This window comes from Augochlora pura, chromosome 10 (assembly GCF_028453695.1).
Source record: "Augochlora pura isolate Apur16 chromosome 10, APUR_v2.2.1, whole genome shotgun sequence".
NCBI classification, from domain to species: Eukaryota; Metazoa; Arthropoda; class Insecta; order Hymenoptera; family Halictidae; genus Augochlora; species Augochlora pura.
In genome coordinates this window covers 28408671-28424216 of record NC_135781.1, presented here as the reverse complement: position 1 = coordinate 28424216, position 15546 = coordinate 28408671, and the positions used below count along the sequence as shown (strand labels likewise).

At 33.6% G+C, this 15546-nt stretch overlaps 4 protein-coding genes across 10 annotated transcripts; 2 read left to right on the top strand and 2 right to left on the bottom strand.

Moving 5' to 3' along the window:
* Nucleotides 1-416: 416 nt before the first annotated feature.
* On the top strand, nucleotides 417-1864 carry Ubce2m (NEDD8-conjugating enzyme UbcE2M). The gene is made up of 4 exons (XM_078193774.1): nucleotides 417-706; nucleotides 1117-1211; nucleotides 1273-1479; nucleotides 1724-1864. Exons 1-4 carry the CDS (start codon nucleotides 604-606, stop codon nucleotides 1862-1864), a joined length of 546 nt encoding a protein of 181 aa, XP_078049900.1. The 5' UTR covers nucleotides 417-603.
* On the bottom strand, nucleotides 1726-10231 carry Msk (importin-7 msk). Of its 3 annotated transcripts, XM_078193767.1 has the most exons (20): nucleotides 10189-10231; nucleotides 9407-9647; nucleotides 8654-8732; nucleotides 8428-8578; nucleotides 8184-8342; nucleotides 7953-8109; nucleotides 7448-7812; nucleotides 7095-7240; nucleotides 6804-6967; nucleotides 6585-6704; nucleotides 6189-6515; nucleotides 5925-6111; nucleotides 5622-5845; nucleotides 5459-5551; nucleotides 5158-5384; nucleotides 4877-5082; nucleotides 4523-4795; nucleotides 4309-4452; nucleotides 4130-4228; nucleotides 1726-3706 (listed from the first exon to the last, which is right to left on the bottom strand). In XM_078193767.1, exons 2-19 carry the CDS (start codon nucleotides 9488-9490, stop codon nucleotides 4161-4163), a joined length of 3174 nt encoding a protein of 1057 aa, XP_078049893.1. In that variant the 5' UTR covers nucleotides 9491-9647; nucleotides 10189-10231; the 3' UTR covers nucleotides 1726-3706; nucleotides 4130-4160. The 3 variants fall into 3 exon arrangements, with proteins under 3 accessions (XP_078049893.1, XP_078049891.1, XP_078049892.1); XM_078193765.1 differs by lacking the exon at nucleotides 1726-3706 and having other exon boundaries at nucleotides 4105-4228; XM_078193766.1 differs by lacking the exons at nucleotides 1726-3706; nucleotides 10189-10231 and adding an exon at nucleotides 9756-9882 and having other exon boundaries at nucleotides 4105-4228.
* Pall (F-box protein pallbearer) lies at nucleotides 10001-11968 on the top strand. 4 transcript variants are annotated; one of them, XM_078193773.1, is made up of 4 exons: nucleotides 10001-10304; nucleotides 10447-10708; nucleotides 10803-11051; nucleotides 11123-11968. In XM_078193773.1, the coding sequence occupies exons 2-4, from the start codon at nucleotides 10622-10624 to the stop codon at nucleotides 11771-11773; spliced, it is 987 nt and encodes a 328-aa protein (XP_078049899.1). In that variant the 5' UTR covers nucleotides 10001-10304; nucleotides 10447-10621; the 3' UTR covers nucleotides 11774-11968. The 4 variants fall into 4 exon arrangements, with proteins under 4 accessions (XP_078049899.1, XP_078049898.1, XP_078049896.1 ...); XM_078193772.1 differs by having other exon boundaries at nucleotides 10001-10309; XM_078193770.1 differs by having other exon boundaries at nucleotides 10001-10328.
* A 743-nt stretch (nucleotides 11969-12711) lies between these two features.
* Nucleotides 12712-15117, bottom strand: LOC144476635 (cilia- and flagella-associated protein 91). Of its 2 annotated transcripts, XM_078193769.1 has the most exons (6): nucleotides 14839-15117; nucleotides 14405-14753; nucleotides 14007-14335; nucleotides 13726-13947; nucleotides 13352-13647; nucleotides 12712-13288 (listed from the first exon to the last, which is right to left on the bottom strand). In XM_078193769.1, exons 1-6 carry the CDS (start codon nucleotides 14956-14958, stop codon nucleotides 13054-13056), a joined length of 1551 nt encoding a protein of 516 aa, XP_078049895.1. In that variant the 5' UTR covers nucleotides 14959-15117; the 3' UTR covers nucleotides 12712-13053. The 2 variants fall into 2 exon arrangements, with proteins under 2 accessions (XP_078049895.1, XP_078049894.1); XM_078193768.1 differs by having other exon boundaries at nucleotides 14007-14753.
* Nucleotides 15118-15546: the final 429 nt, after the last annotated feature.

Sequence of the window (15546 nt, the reverse complement as noted above, 5' to 3'; positions counted from 1 at the left end):
ACACCATCATTTGGTTGCGCACTTAACAGTGCGCAGATATTCGAAAAAGAGAGGGCCGATGAGCAAAGGAAATATTGTGGCGGTAAATTTGAGTACAAATTCAATATAAAGTAAAGAAAAAGCGTTTCGTGCCAGAAAATATTGTATTTATTCACTTGTTATTTGTTCTCTTATGTAAACTATAAAAAATAATTGGATATTGCTATTCCTTATGAGCATTGTGTGCCCTTTCACTCGTTTGATACAATTTTTCCTTGGCCCTTCATTACATGACATCACTATCGCTAATAAATTGCTAGCCAATGAAAGCAAATGTAAAATAACTTCTCCTACTCTCGAGCGTATCTTAAATGAGTAGATGGTAAGGAGCGTTTACTACAGTATAAAGATTTAACCAGACGATGCCAAAAAGTAGCTTTAGTACCGTGACAGCAACAACAACGATCTGTTGTACGTCCTACGTGAGATCAGTCGTAAATTCACGGTAGTTGTTTCCATTGTCAAAAAGAGAGTTTTGTTGCGTGTATCACTGTCCACGCGCGTGGCCAACAGAGGAAGAAGAGACTTTTTTATGCCTTCCACACCGGGCAACACCACTTTATCATGATTAAATTATTCTCGTTAAAACAGGCGAAAAAGGATGGCGAGTCGCCGAAACCTGGCACCCAAAAAAAGGCATCGGCAGCACAACTAAGAATTTCCAAAGGTTTCATTGATGACCTTTTATCGTCTCTTTTCCTGTCTTTTTTCTCTTATTCTGTCGGTTATCTACTTTCTTCGACACGCAAACAATTAAACTTGTCATTGTGAAAGTTCTCTTCGCAATTTTTTAATGTCTTCTATATCTATGAAAAATTACCAACAATGGTTTCAAGTGACTCTTGTTCGATCGCTGTTATTTATAAAGTTATGCTCTTAAGAGCATATATTTTGTTTCTCAGCTTCAACTTATACCAATACAAACAATGTTATAATATGCGCATGTTAGTTTCTTTTAGATTGCTTGTTAAGCTATTGTGAGTTGTAGTACATAAATAACTGCTTCTTAAAATTATTCCAAAATCTTATGCACTGATAAATAAGACTAAATTATTAAATGATTTCTACTTTCCATAGACATAAACGAACTAAACTTGCCAAAAACTTGTGGTACGGAGTTTCCTGATCCTGATGATCTTCTTAGTTTTAAACTAATTATTTGTCCAGATGAGGTAAAGTTATTTTGTAAAACTATCTTTTAATTAAGTAAATATGATTTCTTTATTTTTTTAGGGATTCTATAGAGGTGGTAGATTTGTTTTTGGTTTTAAAGTTGGACCAAACTATCCGCATGAACCACCTAAAGTCAAATGCGAGACACAAGTTTATCATCCGAATATTGACCTGGATGGTAATGTGTGTTTGAATATCTTAAGAGAAGATTGGAAACCAGTTCTCACTATTAATTCTATTGTTTATGGACTACAATATCTCTTTTTGGTAATTAGTATAACATGTTTCTAGAATTTTTTAGTCTGAGAGGAACAAAATAATTTGGTTACCTTTGCAAAGACATACTGTTCTTAAAGACTAGATAATGCCACAATATAATTGTCTATAAAAATTATACAAATTTTTGAATATCAATATGCAAAATTTCACTAGAGTTCAATGCATTAATATACTAAAAATCTGATAAAACTGATAAAATGCATATTTTCAAAAAATATTGATGCCTGTTTAGGAACCTAATCCGGAAGACCCATTAAATAAAGATGCTGCTGAAGTCCTGCAAAATAATAGGAGAGGGTTCGAGCAGAATGTAGCAAAAGCAATGAGAGGTGGATATATCGGCTCATTTTACTTTGAACGATGTCTGAAGTGAAATAGTGCTCGTTTCCCTCGAGGACACACTGAGGAAAGAGACCAAGAGTAAAATTTCTCCTTGCTCTGAACACGTTCCTCTCGTCCATCACGTTCTTTTATCGACGGACCTCTTTGCGTTTTCTTGATCTCGAGTGCTTCACACCGTTGGTCACCAAACCATCGGTAGAATACAAAACAAAAAAAAATAAAGTAACGACATTAATGCGTCGTTCTCTCGGAGTTGTGGGATACATTTTTGTTTTTGTTCTTTCTTTAAAGCAGTATTTTGCAGAGGATCGAAGTTGTCTTTACGCTTGCAAGTTTCTACGCTTGGTCCATTCAATGATAAATAGAAGTAGAATTTATCAAATAGTGATTGTTAAAACAAAAATTGTTCTGAAGTAATGAATCTGTGATTACAATTATGACTCCCTTTTACTAGAAATGTATCTTTGGCCACAATTACTCCGATTTTTTTTAATCATCTAATTTTATTTGAAATTCCAATTCGACTGAAATTGCGGTGTTTGTGCTATCAATATCAACCATTACTAAGAATTGTGTTAAAAATTGTTACAACTTCTCTGGAGAAATTACTATTAGTAACATTCGTAGTTAATCTTTTCGACAAAAAAGTATGTATATAGATATGTAATACGTGTACAAGATTTGCAAACGCATATGCAATAGCGATCGTCGCAGCTCTTTTCACAAACGTGTCTCCGCTCTGAGAATCACATTTCGCAGGATATAAATTATTTTCCACGAGCGGATATACCCTGCTATGCTCTTTATCGGAAAACCACGTAATTTAATTTATGTATCGATGGAAAGTGGAATATAAGGCTGTTAAGGAAAAACTTTTGCATTCTTATCCACATTTATCATGATCCTAAAGTCGTAATCCTGTAAGTTGGAAGCATTGAAACAACATTCGATTGATTATGCATATAGGTAGATGGAGAAGCGTGGAAACATTAAGGGTAAAAGTCACGCTCGATTGTTGGTACAATGCTTTTGTTTCTACAATCTACAAACACAGCAATTTTCTACTTGCACTTCTTGTCGACGAATTAAAATGTGACAATATTATTTCGAAAAAATCATTAGACATTTTACATGTATACTTTTAATAAGATAAACATATGAACTTTACAGAATATTTCATGCTCTGGCAATAATTTCATAAATATTCCAAACGGATGTTTAAAAAAATAGTTGGAGATACATTTTATACAAATGAACTCTTAGAGAGTCGACTACGTCTACCTAAATTATAAACCTGTAGTATGAAATATGATTTAAAGAAAATATACAAACTGACACATTGTTGATCTATGGTGTTCGATTACTTTACCAGCATTTTGAAAATGTTCGTTTATTTACAATTCATTATGAAATTTATATCGATTAATGGAATCAACGCTACGAAGTCCTGAATCAAGCATGTCCTTTGAATTAGCATTAATTTATTATACTTTAGTACAGTGCTTACGAGAAACTTACAAACTAGAGAAGCGTCCTAGCCTCGATCCAATTTGCTGTCCTTAATTTAGGTCCCATCTACGTCGAGCATGTTTTGAAGGCACTTTTTCGAGCGCTTCAAGAGCGATCGAACGACTTTCTCCTTTTGATCTACTTTTTCTCCTTCACTTTTTTCTTTCTTTTACTTTCTATCTCTCAGTCATGCGTGACTCTCGCATGATTCTTTCGTAATAGAATTGTCATTCTCATCCTAAATAACTATTTCCCTTCTCGTACAAAAAAAAAAGATTCGATCGCGCTGGACAATGGATTAGCGTGAGCTCGGCGAAGAAGCACGGTGATTTGGAAATCGAGATCAGAACATATTCCCTGGAATCTGGAAATCGAAATACACAAATGATCAAAAGAAGGTTCAAGATCCTTCGTATGACATGATTGAATTTATATGCGTTTCAGTTACGTTATATACATATATGTATATATCACATAATATAATTTTGTGTATTATCAGATTTTATTATATTTATACTAGTGTGTACTACGAGAAGAAACGTGCTTCTCCGCAGATTCCATCGTGGAATGGATTTCCAAACGCTCGAAAGGATGCTACCATTGTTGTATGTACCGAGGTATGGTCAAGAAAAATCAAGAGATACATGGAGAAACAAACAATAACAAAAAAGCACTCTCAATTTTTGACATGACCCATTGTACAACTCGGTTTCAAACTCGAAATGGGAATGAGTTACTGTGTCGATAAGGATACTCGACTCGGATGCTTCACAATTTATTTACTTACTTATGCTAAAAATATAAACGACCGGGAGTCTTTATCGAGTCAGAGGCGCTCCGCCGAAGTTAAACGATGTAGGTACAGTCTGCGAGTGGAAAGCGTATCCTAGAGAAAAATTTTTACATTTGTACTCAGCCGCTTCCAGTTGCGATTGAAATTAAAAACGATATCATTCAAAAACTTACCACCACTCTGTTCAATTCTTTTACTTTCCAGAGCTGCTTTGCGTTGATCCGCAAGGAGGATAATTTCCTGTAACGCTTTCTGCTGCTCCGAAGTCAAGTGATCAGTCAATGCTCTGTACCAAACTGTGTCTGATCTTTCAATACCTAAAAGGATAAGTAAACGGATTAAAAGTGCAAATTGAAAATATACATTTATCAACTTCGTTTTGTTTACTTTGCATGACTTCTTTAAAAACAATGTATTCGTCTTGGTTCGTATCTTCTGAATCCAAGGGTGTGACGTAGCATTCGAGAGGGGTTTCCTCATTGGCATCATACTCGGAGTCGTCACCATCATCGTCTGATCCATGATCACCATGACCGTCTTGAATCGAGGCTGACACATTAAAACCATGTTGCGTCGACGACCTTGTGATCTTATCCTGTAGCTTCTCCAAATATTCTTGGCTATCGTCATCGATTTCGTCTTCGTCAGATGATAATACCTCTGTCAAAACGTAATAAAATAACTATACAGTCCTCTTTGTACTTAGGAGTACCCGCTCCTACATTTTATACATTAATTTACCTTCATCGAGGTCGCTGTCATCATCGTCGTTCTCATCATCATCCATGTCAGACACTTTAGCTGCATAAGCCCTCTTCAAACCATCAAAAAGTAAAATTAATGACGGTATAATTTGTTGGGCGCATTCATTTACTGCTGCTGGTCTTGCAGGGCCCATGTTAATTAATGTGCACAATCCAAGAACGCAGAGTTTTCTGTCATGTAATCTAGAACGATGATTATATGTATAGTTAAATGTTTAATAGACGGTACTTTAATTGAAGAAATCGTAAAATATTTACCCCAAGAAACAATCCGTATCGTGTATCCATTGTTTAATAAAGTGAGAAGCAATTGGCTCTGTTGACTGTCCAAAATTTCCTTGCAGTCTGTCCATTGTTTCGAGACATAGCGCTGGGTTATAATAAAGGGCTGCGATTACTACTTGCAAACACATTGTCCTTAATTCTGACGTCTTCACTTCACGCATCAAGCGCTCTAGTACCAATTGCACAAGCGATGGTATACACTAAAAGAATTATTTTCGATACATCTCTTTGATAAGCAAAGAATTTGTTCATTCGAAACTTGTAAAAATTTTACCTGGTCGATATGTCCTTTACATTGAAGAATTATAACTTCCAACAATTTGGCTGCATGACATTCTGGATCTTCTCCAGCGTCTCCAGTCAATACCTACCAAATAGATTATTTGTAATATTCTAGATTTCTTTGATTGAAGAAACGATATTAATTTATAACATACGGCTTTGCACATATTGAACATAGCTAAAACATGATTCTCGTTGGAAAGAAATGCTGGGGTATCCACTGTAATGTAATTATGAAGAGCGGGCATCATGTCAATAAAGTATTCGAACGCATCTTTCTGAAATAGTTGGTACATCAATTCTAAAACTTTCCACATATCGCTAGAAATCGACTGACTTGTCAAGTCATAAACCAAAGAAAGTGCTTCCTCATAGAAGTCTGCAAAATTGAAAAAGTTAAAACATTAATTAATATAATTTAATCATACTTATTTGCAACATAACAAATTACAGCTTACCCATGACGCTCTCTCCAAAAATATGTGCAATAACATGAAGCACTGTGGGCTGTAACTGTGCCATAATTTGTGGCTCTGTAATCATTGCACCTAATAAGGTTTCTATTGTATTTAATAATCCCATTGCAGTTATGGCTTTCTCGTCGCTGCCCTCATCAGTTTCAAGTACTTGACTAAATGTTGCAGCCTTATAAAGCAAATTAAGTTACTATCAATTTCTCCACTATATATTCACCAAAAGTAATTAAAAAATCGTATACTTACTAAATGCTGGCACATTTGTACAGCGATCGGCATAAGCTGATTTGAATACGTAGAAACAATTTTCTGAATAACAGTCGTTAAATCATCGTTCTCCGTCTCACGTACGATATTTAATAATTCGAGAGTGATTGGTTTGATCAAGGGTTCTATATATTTTTGTGCTTTATCTTGAGCGGAGAGCAGCATTTGCAAAGCAATAGCAGCCTCCACCTTAACTGGTAAATCTTGGTCCCTCAGGAGAGCATTTGTTGTCAATCGGATAGCCTCCACTAATATTTGCTCTTGCTTGAATTTTATTTCAGAGAAGTAGTGCAAGACCCAACATGCCTAAAACAACGGATATGGAAATAGTTTTCTTAAATCAAAATTATTATTTCATTAATGAATGTTGCTTACTCTTGCTCTCATATGACCGTGAGAACTATTGAATTCAGGAAACACGTATTGCAACAACATTTTATCCATCTGTTCTTTATAGACCTTCTTTTTTAATAATACATCCGCTAAACTTCCGACCTAAAAAAAAATTTTAATTTGTGACAATATTTTTAGAGATTTTCATGAAGTTTATATAGACCTGTTTAATAAAATCATTTTTATTAAAGTTGCACATACCATGTGCAACGCGCCATCCTTTTGTCTGGGATCTGCATTCGGACTAGTTAAAACTTCCATGCAGAATCGCATGGTTTGCTGAAGCATGCCTTTACGCATTTTGCAAGCAGAGCGTAGGAGAATCTGTGCTGCAGTTACTGGAGATACAAAATCTTCGAAGATATCTAAAATAATAATAAATTTTTCATTAAAGAGTACGAAAAAGATTATTTATATAAAATTGATGGTATTCTTTTGATATTCTTAGTATTTCAAAAAAATCGCAGATAACATGAAGTCTCAAACACTTACCAAATTTCACTCTAATATATTCATGTGGATTATTAATCCAAAGTTCCTCGTCTGCGGCAGAATATGAAAGGATTGGGAAGAGTACATCACGAATAATCTCAAACATGTGTGGTTTCAAGAACTTCCACGAATATGCATGACTCACTCTGGAAATATAAAACAGTAGCTCATTGAGATGCATCACTTTAAAAAAATTACTTATACAGGCTATTAAATTATTCATAGTACGCATGATATACATATATATCTTTTATATAATATTCTTTTCAAGTGTGTTAAGAATATTGAGGCAGCCTCCGCGTTAGATGTAAAAATCTCAATCAACTTGGAATGTTTTAGACTCTAATGCTTACCCTGAATTAATGTAGTTTATTGATTGTTGAATCACTCTCGGTGATACATATATATTCCTTCGATATTGGTCCAAAATCTTCAAAAGAACTTCGAGTATACCTCCACTGAATGTTCTCAGGTACCACTCAGAAAATTCCTTGTATTCTTTGGTTACATGCCTAGGACTTCCATATCTCTCGAACATTTTATGAAGAATGTGAAGTGCCCACTTTTTACACTTCCACCATGGCAATTCTGCTCGTTCGTCGTCATCAAAGTCTGGATTGTTTGTTTCGGGCGGAACTGGCCTATCAGCCACTTGTCGCACCACGTCCATCCATTGCGAAAAAACTTCTTTCGAAATTAAGTCCAGAGGAAGCGTATACTAGAATACAGATAATGAAACTAAATAGAAACTAAAACAGTAACGAGCAAAGTAAATTAATTAACGACAAAAGAATCCAGTCTCATAAAACCGGTAAAGTATTAAAGAGGTAACAATTTAGAAAATTATAAGTTACCTACCTGTGTAAGAGCAAAGAATATTTTTAATATTTGTTTTTGCAGTAAGACTGATTGGTCAGAGGAATCTGGCAAAAGTCGTAATATCAACTGATAAATCATCGGAAACAAGAGATTCATTGCTTCGTTTAGTGGCCCCCTTTCTTCGGCTTTCTTATACCTAGATTAGATCATACAATGTTAAACATTATAGTTATCTTCATATATGATATATATGTTTAGCAAGATACACACTCGAAATTTTTAACAAGTTGATACAATGCTAATAGGACACCTGGCCAGCAGGAAGCATCAGAATTCTGTAAATATATTGTAATTTTGTCCACTATTTGTGTCCATCTTCCAGGAAAATCGTGTTTTACTATATTATTGACACAAACAGCCAATTGCACTCTGCATTGATGAAGAAGAAAATTATTGTTATCATATTTAAGTACACTGTATACTTTACAATTATAACTTATGGAAATAAATATACCTGATAAGTTCTGGAGCATGCACAAGAGCATCAACAATTGCATCACGAATCATAGCTCTATCCTGTTCGTGAATGCTAAACTCAACAGGACCATTGTTACTTTCTCTGTCAGCCCAATTTTTTGTAATTAAATTTTTCAAATATATAACACCTATACCAATATAGAATCATTAGTAATCATGTTTATCTGATTCCTTACTCTATATAAAACATATTTATTAATTACCAGCTTGCCGTACTGGCATGTCCTCTGCAGTCATTACTACTTGGAGTAATGTTGGTGCAAAACCAATAATTTTGTGAATCTGAAAACAGATTTTATATTATATACTATACGAAATCCAAATTTGTTCTATGCAAATATAGAAGGAAATATAACTTATAATCTAACATAATTTCTATCTGCACTTAACATGGTAGTAATCAAAGCTATAATACTTATTATTAAATATAAAATATTAAATTATCATATCGATCAAACCAATATTAAACCAAAAATAAAATAATAGCATACAATAATTATATGAGGCATAGATTTTCAAAGGGTTGTAATATTAACATTTTTTTACATTATGCAAGCTGGAACTATGCAACCATTAAGGGAAAATTAGATTTTACTTCAATAAAAATTATTTGAAAGCAAAATGATATACAAATTTTAATATATTAAAAGATTTATTTTAATGTAGAATACGCTGCAAAAAATCATTAAATAAAAGAACTTGTAATTAAAATAAGTGAATGAAAAGGATCATGAATTTGGTTAAAGGTCGTTCTCAAGGGGAAGAGACGATGAAAATGATTGTATTCAAGCATTAGTATTCGTGGTAACGAATCGCTTTGACAAATTATTTCTCCGATTAAACTGTAAATTATGAAAAGGAAAATGGTAGCAAAGAAAAAAAGTGATCGTGGGAAGGCACATGTTTCTGTCGAAGTGTCGACCGTTCGAGCACGTTTTTTGATTCAATTGACTGACCTGATTCAGTTGCTCTTCGGCTTGTTTCTGTTGCGCTGGGTCGATCGTGGCACGAAGCAATTCTGTCACTTTTCGTACATCCATGTTGTAATTAGTTTTGTGTTGGCTGGTGATGTCCAAAATTTTTCACTATTCCTCACGAATTCGACCCGGCGCACTCACCTCGCTACTCCCTCGTCACGTGACACAACAATATGGCGGACGTGAGCCGATCTTGTGTTACATCCGGCCATTAAACATTCTATAATCATATAGATAGGCAATCGAGACCTATGGATAGGTTGTCAAAATTCTAATTCTAGACAGTAAACTTTATACGAGAACTAAAGAACGTTCACTGTAAACTTACAGCGCATGAGCATAAGCACTGAAAATTGGGTATCGAAAAACATCTTCGCAGGAATTTTTTGCGTCTATGCTTTTAGGTATGATGCACCATGGTATATACATATGCATATATGTATGTGTAGTGGTGCCTCACCATATTGCACATAAGTATGCCAGGGGCAAAGGGCTCAGAAATTTAAGGTATGGTACAGAAATTGCATTTCTCTGATTGGTTAACGTTTCACAACAAAGCAGTGCTGCCCTCACAGTTCTAGACAAAAAGAGGAAGTGGTGAGTGAGCAACAGAGCACGACACGAGCACAACCACAAGCAAAACCAGTTATATCGCGGCGAGTGTTTTAGATGAAGCATCAGGCAAACGGATGCGCGAAAAGAGTGAGGCCGCAAGCACGGATGAGTAAGACGTCTACGTTTTTCGTCGCGTGGACACTCACATATAAAGCACACTGCTTTCGATCTGTCTCTCTCGATCATCTCCTGTTCTGTTTCTAAATCAACTGCGTGAAGCTGGTTGCGCATGAAAATGGTGGGGATAAAAAGGCGCAATATGGTGAGGTAGAAATGGCTCAATATGGTGAGGCATCACTGTATATTGAACATAGCCATATGTTCAGATTACACACTGTATATGACATCCATATACGTAGTATGTACATATAGTATGTACATGTAACAGCTATATTTGTTTATAGGTCATCGGTCGGTCAAAACATTGCAATAGTAATATTGTATGTATTACTGTTAAAACTGTACTTTCCGTTTTCGCTTGCTGATTGCAAAAGATACGAAATTAACGTAAACGTTTAAACAATATTCTCGGCGAATGATAGTATTGAATATCGTGCTGTGAAGCCCCAAAGTGTAAACATGTTGCAATTAATAAATCTTCCCGATATTGTTTTGGAAACGATTTTATCTAACCTTACGTACGATGAAATTTCTCGATACAGAATTGTAAGATTGTACTGCTTAATTTCTTGTATAATTTGTTATTTTGTTCGCGCATTAAGAGTAACATAATTTGATTTTTTAAATTACAATTTGACAGATTTGTAAGCAGTTCGACCGTATATGTAAGAAGTTATTAAACAGAGGTTTCAATTTGATGGAAAAATACCACGCACAATGCTTGCGTGCTGTAAAAAGTCAACTGCCACGAAGAGAGTCAGAAAGAAGAAGTCATCCTCTCGCACGTCATTGTGATATATTGACAGCGATTGAAACGCGAATATCCATGCTATCCATGACGTTTATCAAATACGTGGACCTCAATCTGTGTTGTTTTATCCCCGGCAAGGTAAAAAGTCCTACCATTATAGAGCAAATATAATATAATCTATGTTCTAATAAGTAACAAATTTGTATCAGGTAATCGATGAAATTTTTCGTGTTCTTCGTTCAATTCGTGATTCAAAAACTCCACCAAGAGCTCATGAAATACTTCAGGAATTAAGAGATATCAGTAGTATGGCTATGGAACATTTTGATGAGAAAATCTTGCCAGATTTAAAACATAGCATTTGTACATCTGTCGTTAGTAATGTAGGCTCTTATGAACTACCAGGTGGAAGTTTAATGATTTCTCATCATACTACTAATCCAACTAATACAACACTGCCTCATAACTTTAATTCAGATCAACTGAATCAAACTTTCAAAAAAATCTATAGTCGTACTAAAAAGAATAAATTGTCCGTCCTCTCTGTGAAAGGTCAGATAAGTAAAATGAAGCTTAGAATGAAGAGACAGGGCTTTCAGATGCGAATGCAGAGTTTAAAGTTGCAAGAACAGGCGAAAAAAATACATGATCAAGATACTCAATTGGCAGAAATAAGAAAACATTTAGAAGAATGGGAGCAAAAAATGGTTGACTTAACAGCTGGACTGAGTCGTGCCAGAGAAGAAACACAAAAACCTGATTCCATAGAGACCTGTAAAAGAAAACTCATTGACACAACAAATGAATTACAAGCAAAAAGATGCAAGTTGACAATAGAAAGATTAAAGTCAATACTATAAAAGCTTGGACCTGTCATCAGCTTGTTCTCTGTACATAAAAGGATTGTATATGAAAAACAAGATTATTACTCTATTTGTATTTTGCATTTTTGATCTTATAACAAAATAAATTTAAGTGTTCTAATTTTTTACATATTTAAGTGCAAGGTTATATATATATATATATATATATATATATATATATAAAGATATGTAGCTGTTCCGAAGATACAATTTGGAGGTAATAAATCAAGATAATAAGAAAAATGATCATAATGCTACACATGGTATATTGCAGATTTTATTTTATCTTGTCCAAGTACTATTATTATTGTTGATTATTATACAGTGAATTCTTTACGTTATAAAATATTTATAAATGTAACTAACACGTATAAGAAACCTAAAATATGCTGTAATCGTTTTCATTTTGAAGCAAGTATATTCTAAAACACACTTATGTGAATACATGTAATGGACTGTGGTATTAAATTAATTATTATAATATAAATAATTCATTTACCGAATATATTTAAAATTATAATAATATACAATAATGTAGTTCATGTATTATTTGAGAAAGGCAATTTGCAGATAAATATTCATTGAAAGTTCAAACTTAATAAGATCCCTGCATAGATGGCTAGAAATTATTTAGAACAAATGTGGGTCTAATTGACTGACATAATTTTTTACTCCTGTGTTGTTCTGTGAATTTTTTTTGCAGCACAAAAAAGTATTTAATTTACTTTTTATTTATTGTACCCATAACAATTCTTCTATTCTCATAAAAATTGTTTTACAATTAATTAAAATATTGTGTATGGTTTTAGTAAAGTTTTACATACTTTACGTTGCAATATAAAAATTGTTAAGAATTTAACTATGCAATGTATAGAGTATTAAAATTCAAATGTAATATTTTGAAATTATACAGTTATTAAATTATAGTTGCATATAATTTTCAACTTTCAATTGACATAACAATAAATATATTCTAATGTAATTACAAACCTTTGTATTTGATTACCATTTCTTGTTTTACCACTACTTTACTTATAACAAAACGATTCATATATTATCAATAATTTGTAGAATAATTTCCAAAATTGATTCGTTATCTTCCCAAGAATTATATTTAAAGACTATTATTGTACGTTTATAGTAGAAATTAATGTAGAGATTTCAAGCTGAAAAGTTGTGTATAATATTAACTGTCTGTAATTATAAATAAGATAATTGGCGAAAAAGTTTATTACAAGATTATTCGCATCTGCCAGATCGATTGAATTCGGTTTAATTCACAATTCCTTAGAGATCTCATTGTGTGCTGTATCTGATACATCATTCGGTATGCGTGGAATGTCAATAGGTTGTAAACGAACTATTTCGTCGTAAATAGTTGCGTGTGCTTGTTGCAAATATCCTTGTTGTTGTAATCTTATATTTTTTCTTACAGTATTTCTTTCCACTTCTGGTAACACAAAGTTATAAATCATATTTGCTACCAGTTCTTCTTCTGCTATCCTTGATGCACTAAAATATTTAATAAAAATTATTTAATAACACTCTAAAAAATGTTATTTTTTTGTGCATTACTTCTGATGTGCATCCTTTGCAACACTGTCAACTTTATCACACAGGCTATTAATATATTCTTTGGCTGCCTCATCAGATACCCATTCGATGCCTTCTTTAATAACGTCCTCTAAATAAATTTCCACGGTATCTTGATGAACTTTTATTATTTGTCTAAACATTTCATCGAATTCTCTTCGTCGATTGCGTTCCAACTGGCGTCTTCCAGCTTCTGCAGCTTCTCTCATGGCCCTTTCTCTCTCAGCTAATAAGGCAAAAGCATGTATTCGACGTTCATCTTCCAATCGTAATAATTCCTTAAAGAAGTAAAGATTAGAAATAAAAGGTAGAAAACTAAGTCATAAAAAATACGTAGAATTAATTTTGAACTGTACTTTGCTGAGGAAATTCAGTACTGCTGAGAGAGACATTCCTTCCAATGAATCAAGAATTTCACATAAACGATCTTCTTGTACGAATCTCTCATTTTGTAAACGTAATAAGTCTATTGCGTGCTGTTTTTCGCTGTATCGTTGCTTTTTAGTTTCTTCCTCTATTCCATGAGATGACTGCAATTCTTCAATCAATTCTCTACACCTATTGCGTCCTTCAAACATCTGTAGGAAAAGAATTGTGCTTAGTTAATAGTTTAACTACAATCGAAACTAACAATTACCATGCATTGAATCGCTCTTCCTCTAACTATTTTTTGAATAAGAGTAGACAATTGATGCATGTGCATGTCTTGTTCATCTTCTGTATACGTCTTATATGGTGTTGGAGGCAAAGATGGTGGTCTATACTTGCGTTTTAATAATGTTGGTGTCTCTGTGTGCTCTGTTTTTAGTCTTATTTGTCTCAAATCATTGTACAATTTTTTCAACTTTTCTTCTGTCCATCTTGTTTCTCTAACACACATTTCAAATGATTTTGGCTTTGATGTGAGTAACTTTAATTCATTAAGTGTTGGCATCCAACTTGGTAATACATTTATTGTTTCTCCATCTAGATCAATTAATATAAGATAACGAAATATAACAAAGTCGTATTCAATGTGCATAAAAGCAAGTTTACCTTCATCAGTGCTTTTTTCCAACAACTTCTTTTGTATCACTTCATGTCTTCTTTTTGGATCTTCTCCATACCGCATTTGCGGTGCATATATCTTAGATGCTGGATCTGCATGTTCCTTAATGATATCACGTTCAATAGGATGTGACTTTTCAAAATGTTTTTTCTGAAGTTTCCTCAATTCCCTTCTAAGATTATGACGAATAGAATGTATGTGTTTGTCTCTGCGTTTAGACAAAAAATCTTTTAATCGATAAAAGCGGTCTTGTATTTTCATTTCTTTCTCAGCTTCACGGGATTTTGTTATTTCATCCATCAATTGGAGTCTATAATCCATTATAGCCTGAATTTCCTAAAGTATAAATAATACTTTCACTACATATTGTGTGCTTAAAATCAATGCAGATGCCATTATGCTTCTATAAACAAATATTTACTGCTTCTCTAAATGCCCATTCATCTACTTCAATTGCTGTTAGAATAGCTGTTCGCAGTTTTATATTGGCTGGTGTATCCATAGGAGGAAGAACTTCGTCCCATTTTTTCTTCATTCTCATTCTGTTAATAACTTCCAACTCATGAAGTCCTGGTGGTAATCCTTGATTCCAGCTTAAATGTGCTATTGTCAATACTTCAGGATTGTGTCCTGAAACGTTAATAATATAGATGAAGATTAGGAAGCTTATTAATAGGCTTTTGAATGATAAAGTATTAAAACTGTTCACCTTTTTTAATCCTATATGAAGGTTCCCATGGAATAGTTTGTGTATCGCTATCCCTATAATCTGTTTGAGTTCCTATATTTCTGTATGGTTCTGATTTCAATGAAAATTCATAATACTGTTTTTGCGCAGTTCTCACTACGTCATTAAGGACATCATGATTAAAACGTTCTGGAATCTCTACATTTTGTGTTTTTGGTATTAGAAATGGCATAATCGGTCGCCGAAAATATTTATAGTTATAAGAACACATCATTTCTCCTGTCTTCTTATGACCAGTCATCATTCTACAACCATTTGAATTACTCCAAATACTCTGCTTACAAAAAATCAATCCTAATTTACGTTTTTGATAACTTACTTGCAGTCTGTGATCCAATCATTTTTCTTCTCATTATAGTGTTTTTTGTACTTTGAGGAATT

Coding starts and splice junctions, on each gene's coding strand:
- Ubce2m (XM_078193774.1), top strand. CDS start 604: ATGATTAAATTATTCTCGTTAAAACAGGCGAAAAAGGATGGCGAGTCG. Junction 707..1,116: donor ACAACTAAGAATTTCCAAAG/GTTTCATTGATG, acceptor TACTTTCCATAG/ACATAAACGAACTAAACTTG. Junction 1,480..1,723: donor GACTACAATATCTCTTTTTG/GTAATTAGTATA, acceptor ATGCCTGTTTAG/GAACCTAATCCGGAAGACCC.
- Msk (XM_078193767.1), bottom strand. CDS start 9,490: ATGGATGTACGAAAAGTGACAGAATTGCTTCGTGCCACGATCGACCCA. Junction 8,110..8,183: donor CAACTTGTTAAAAATTTCGA/GTGTGTATCTTG, acceptor GATCTAATCTAG/GTATAAGAAAGCCGAAGAAA. Junction 4,229..4,308: donor AAGAATTGAACAGAGTGGTG/GTAAGTTTTTGA, acceptor ATTTTTCTCTAG/GATACGCTTTCCACTCGCAG.
- Pall (XM_078193773.1), top strand. CDS start 10,622: ATGTTGCAATTAATAAATCTTCCCGATATTGTTTTGGAAACGATTTTA. Junction 10,709..10,802: donor AAATTTCTCGATACAGAATT/GTAAGATTGTAC, acceptor ACAATTTGACAG/ATTTGTAAGCAGTTCGACCG. Junction 11,052..11,122: donor GTTGTTTTATCCCCGGCAAG/GTAAAAAGTCCT, acceptor AATTTGTATCAG/GTAATCGATGAAATTTTTCG.
- LOC144476635 (XM_078193768.1), bottom strand. CDS start 14,958: ATGAGAATGAAGAAAAAATGGGACGAAGTTCTTCCTCCTATGGATACA. Junction 14,754..14,838: donor AATGGGCATTTAGAGAAGCA/GTAAATATTTGT, acceptor TTTATACTTTAG/GAAATTCAGGCTATAATGGA. Junction 13,648..13,725: donor TACTGAATTTCCTCAGCAAA/GTACAGTTCAAA, acceptor TACTTCTTTAAG/GAATTATTACGATTGGAAGA.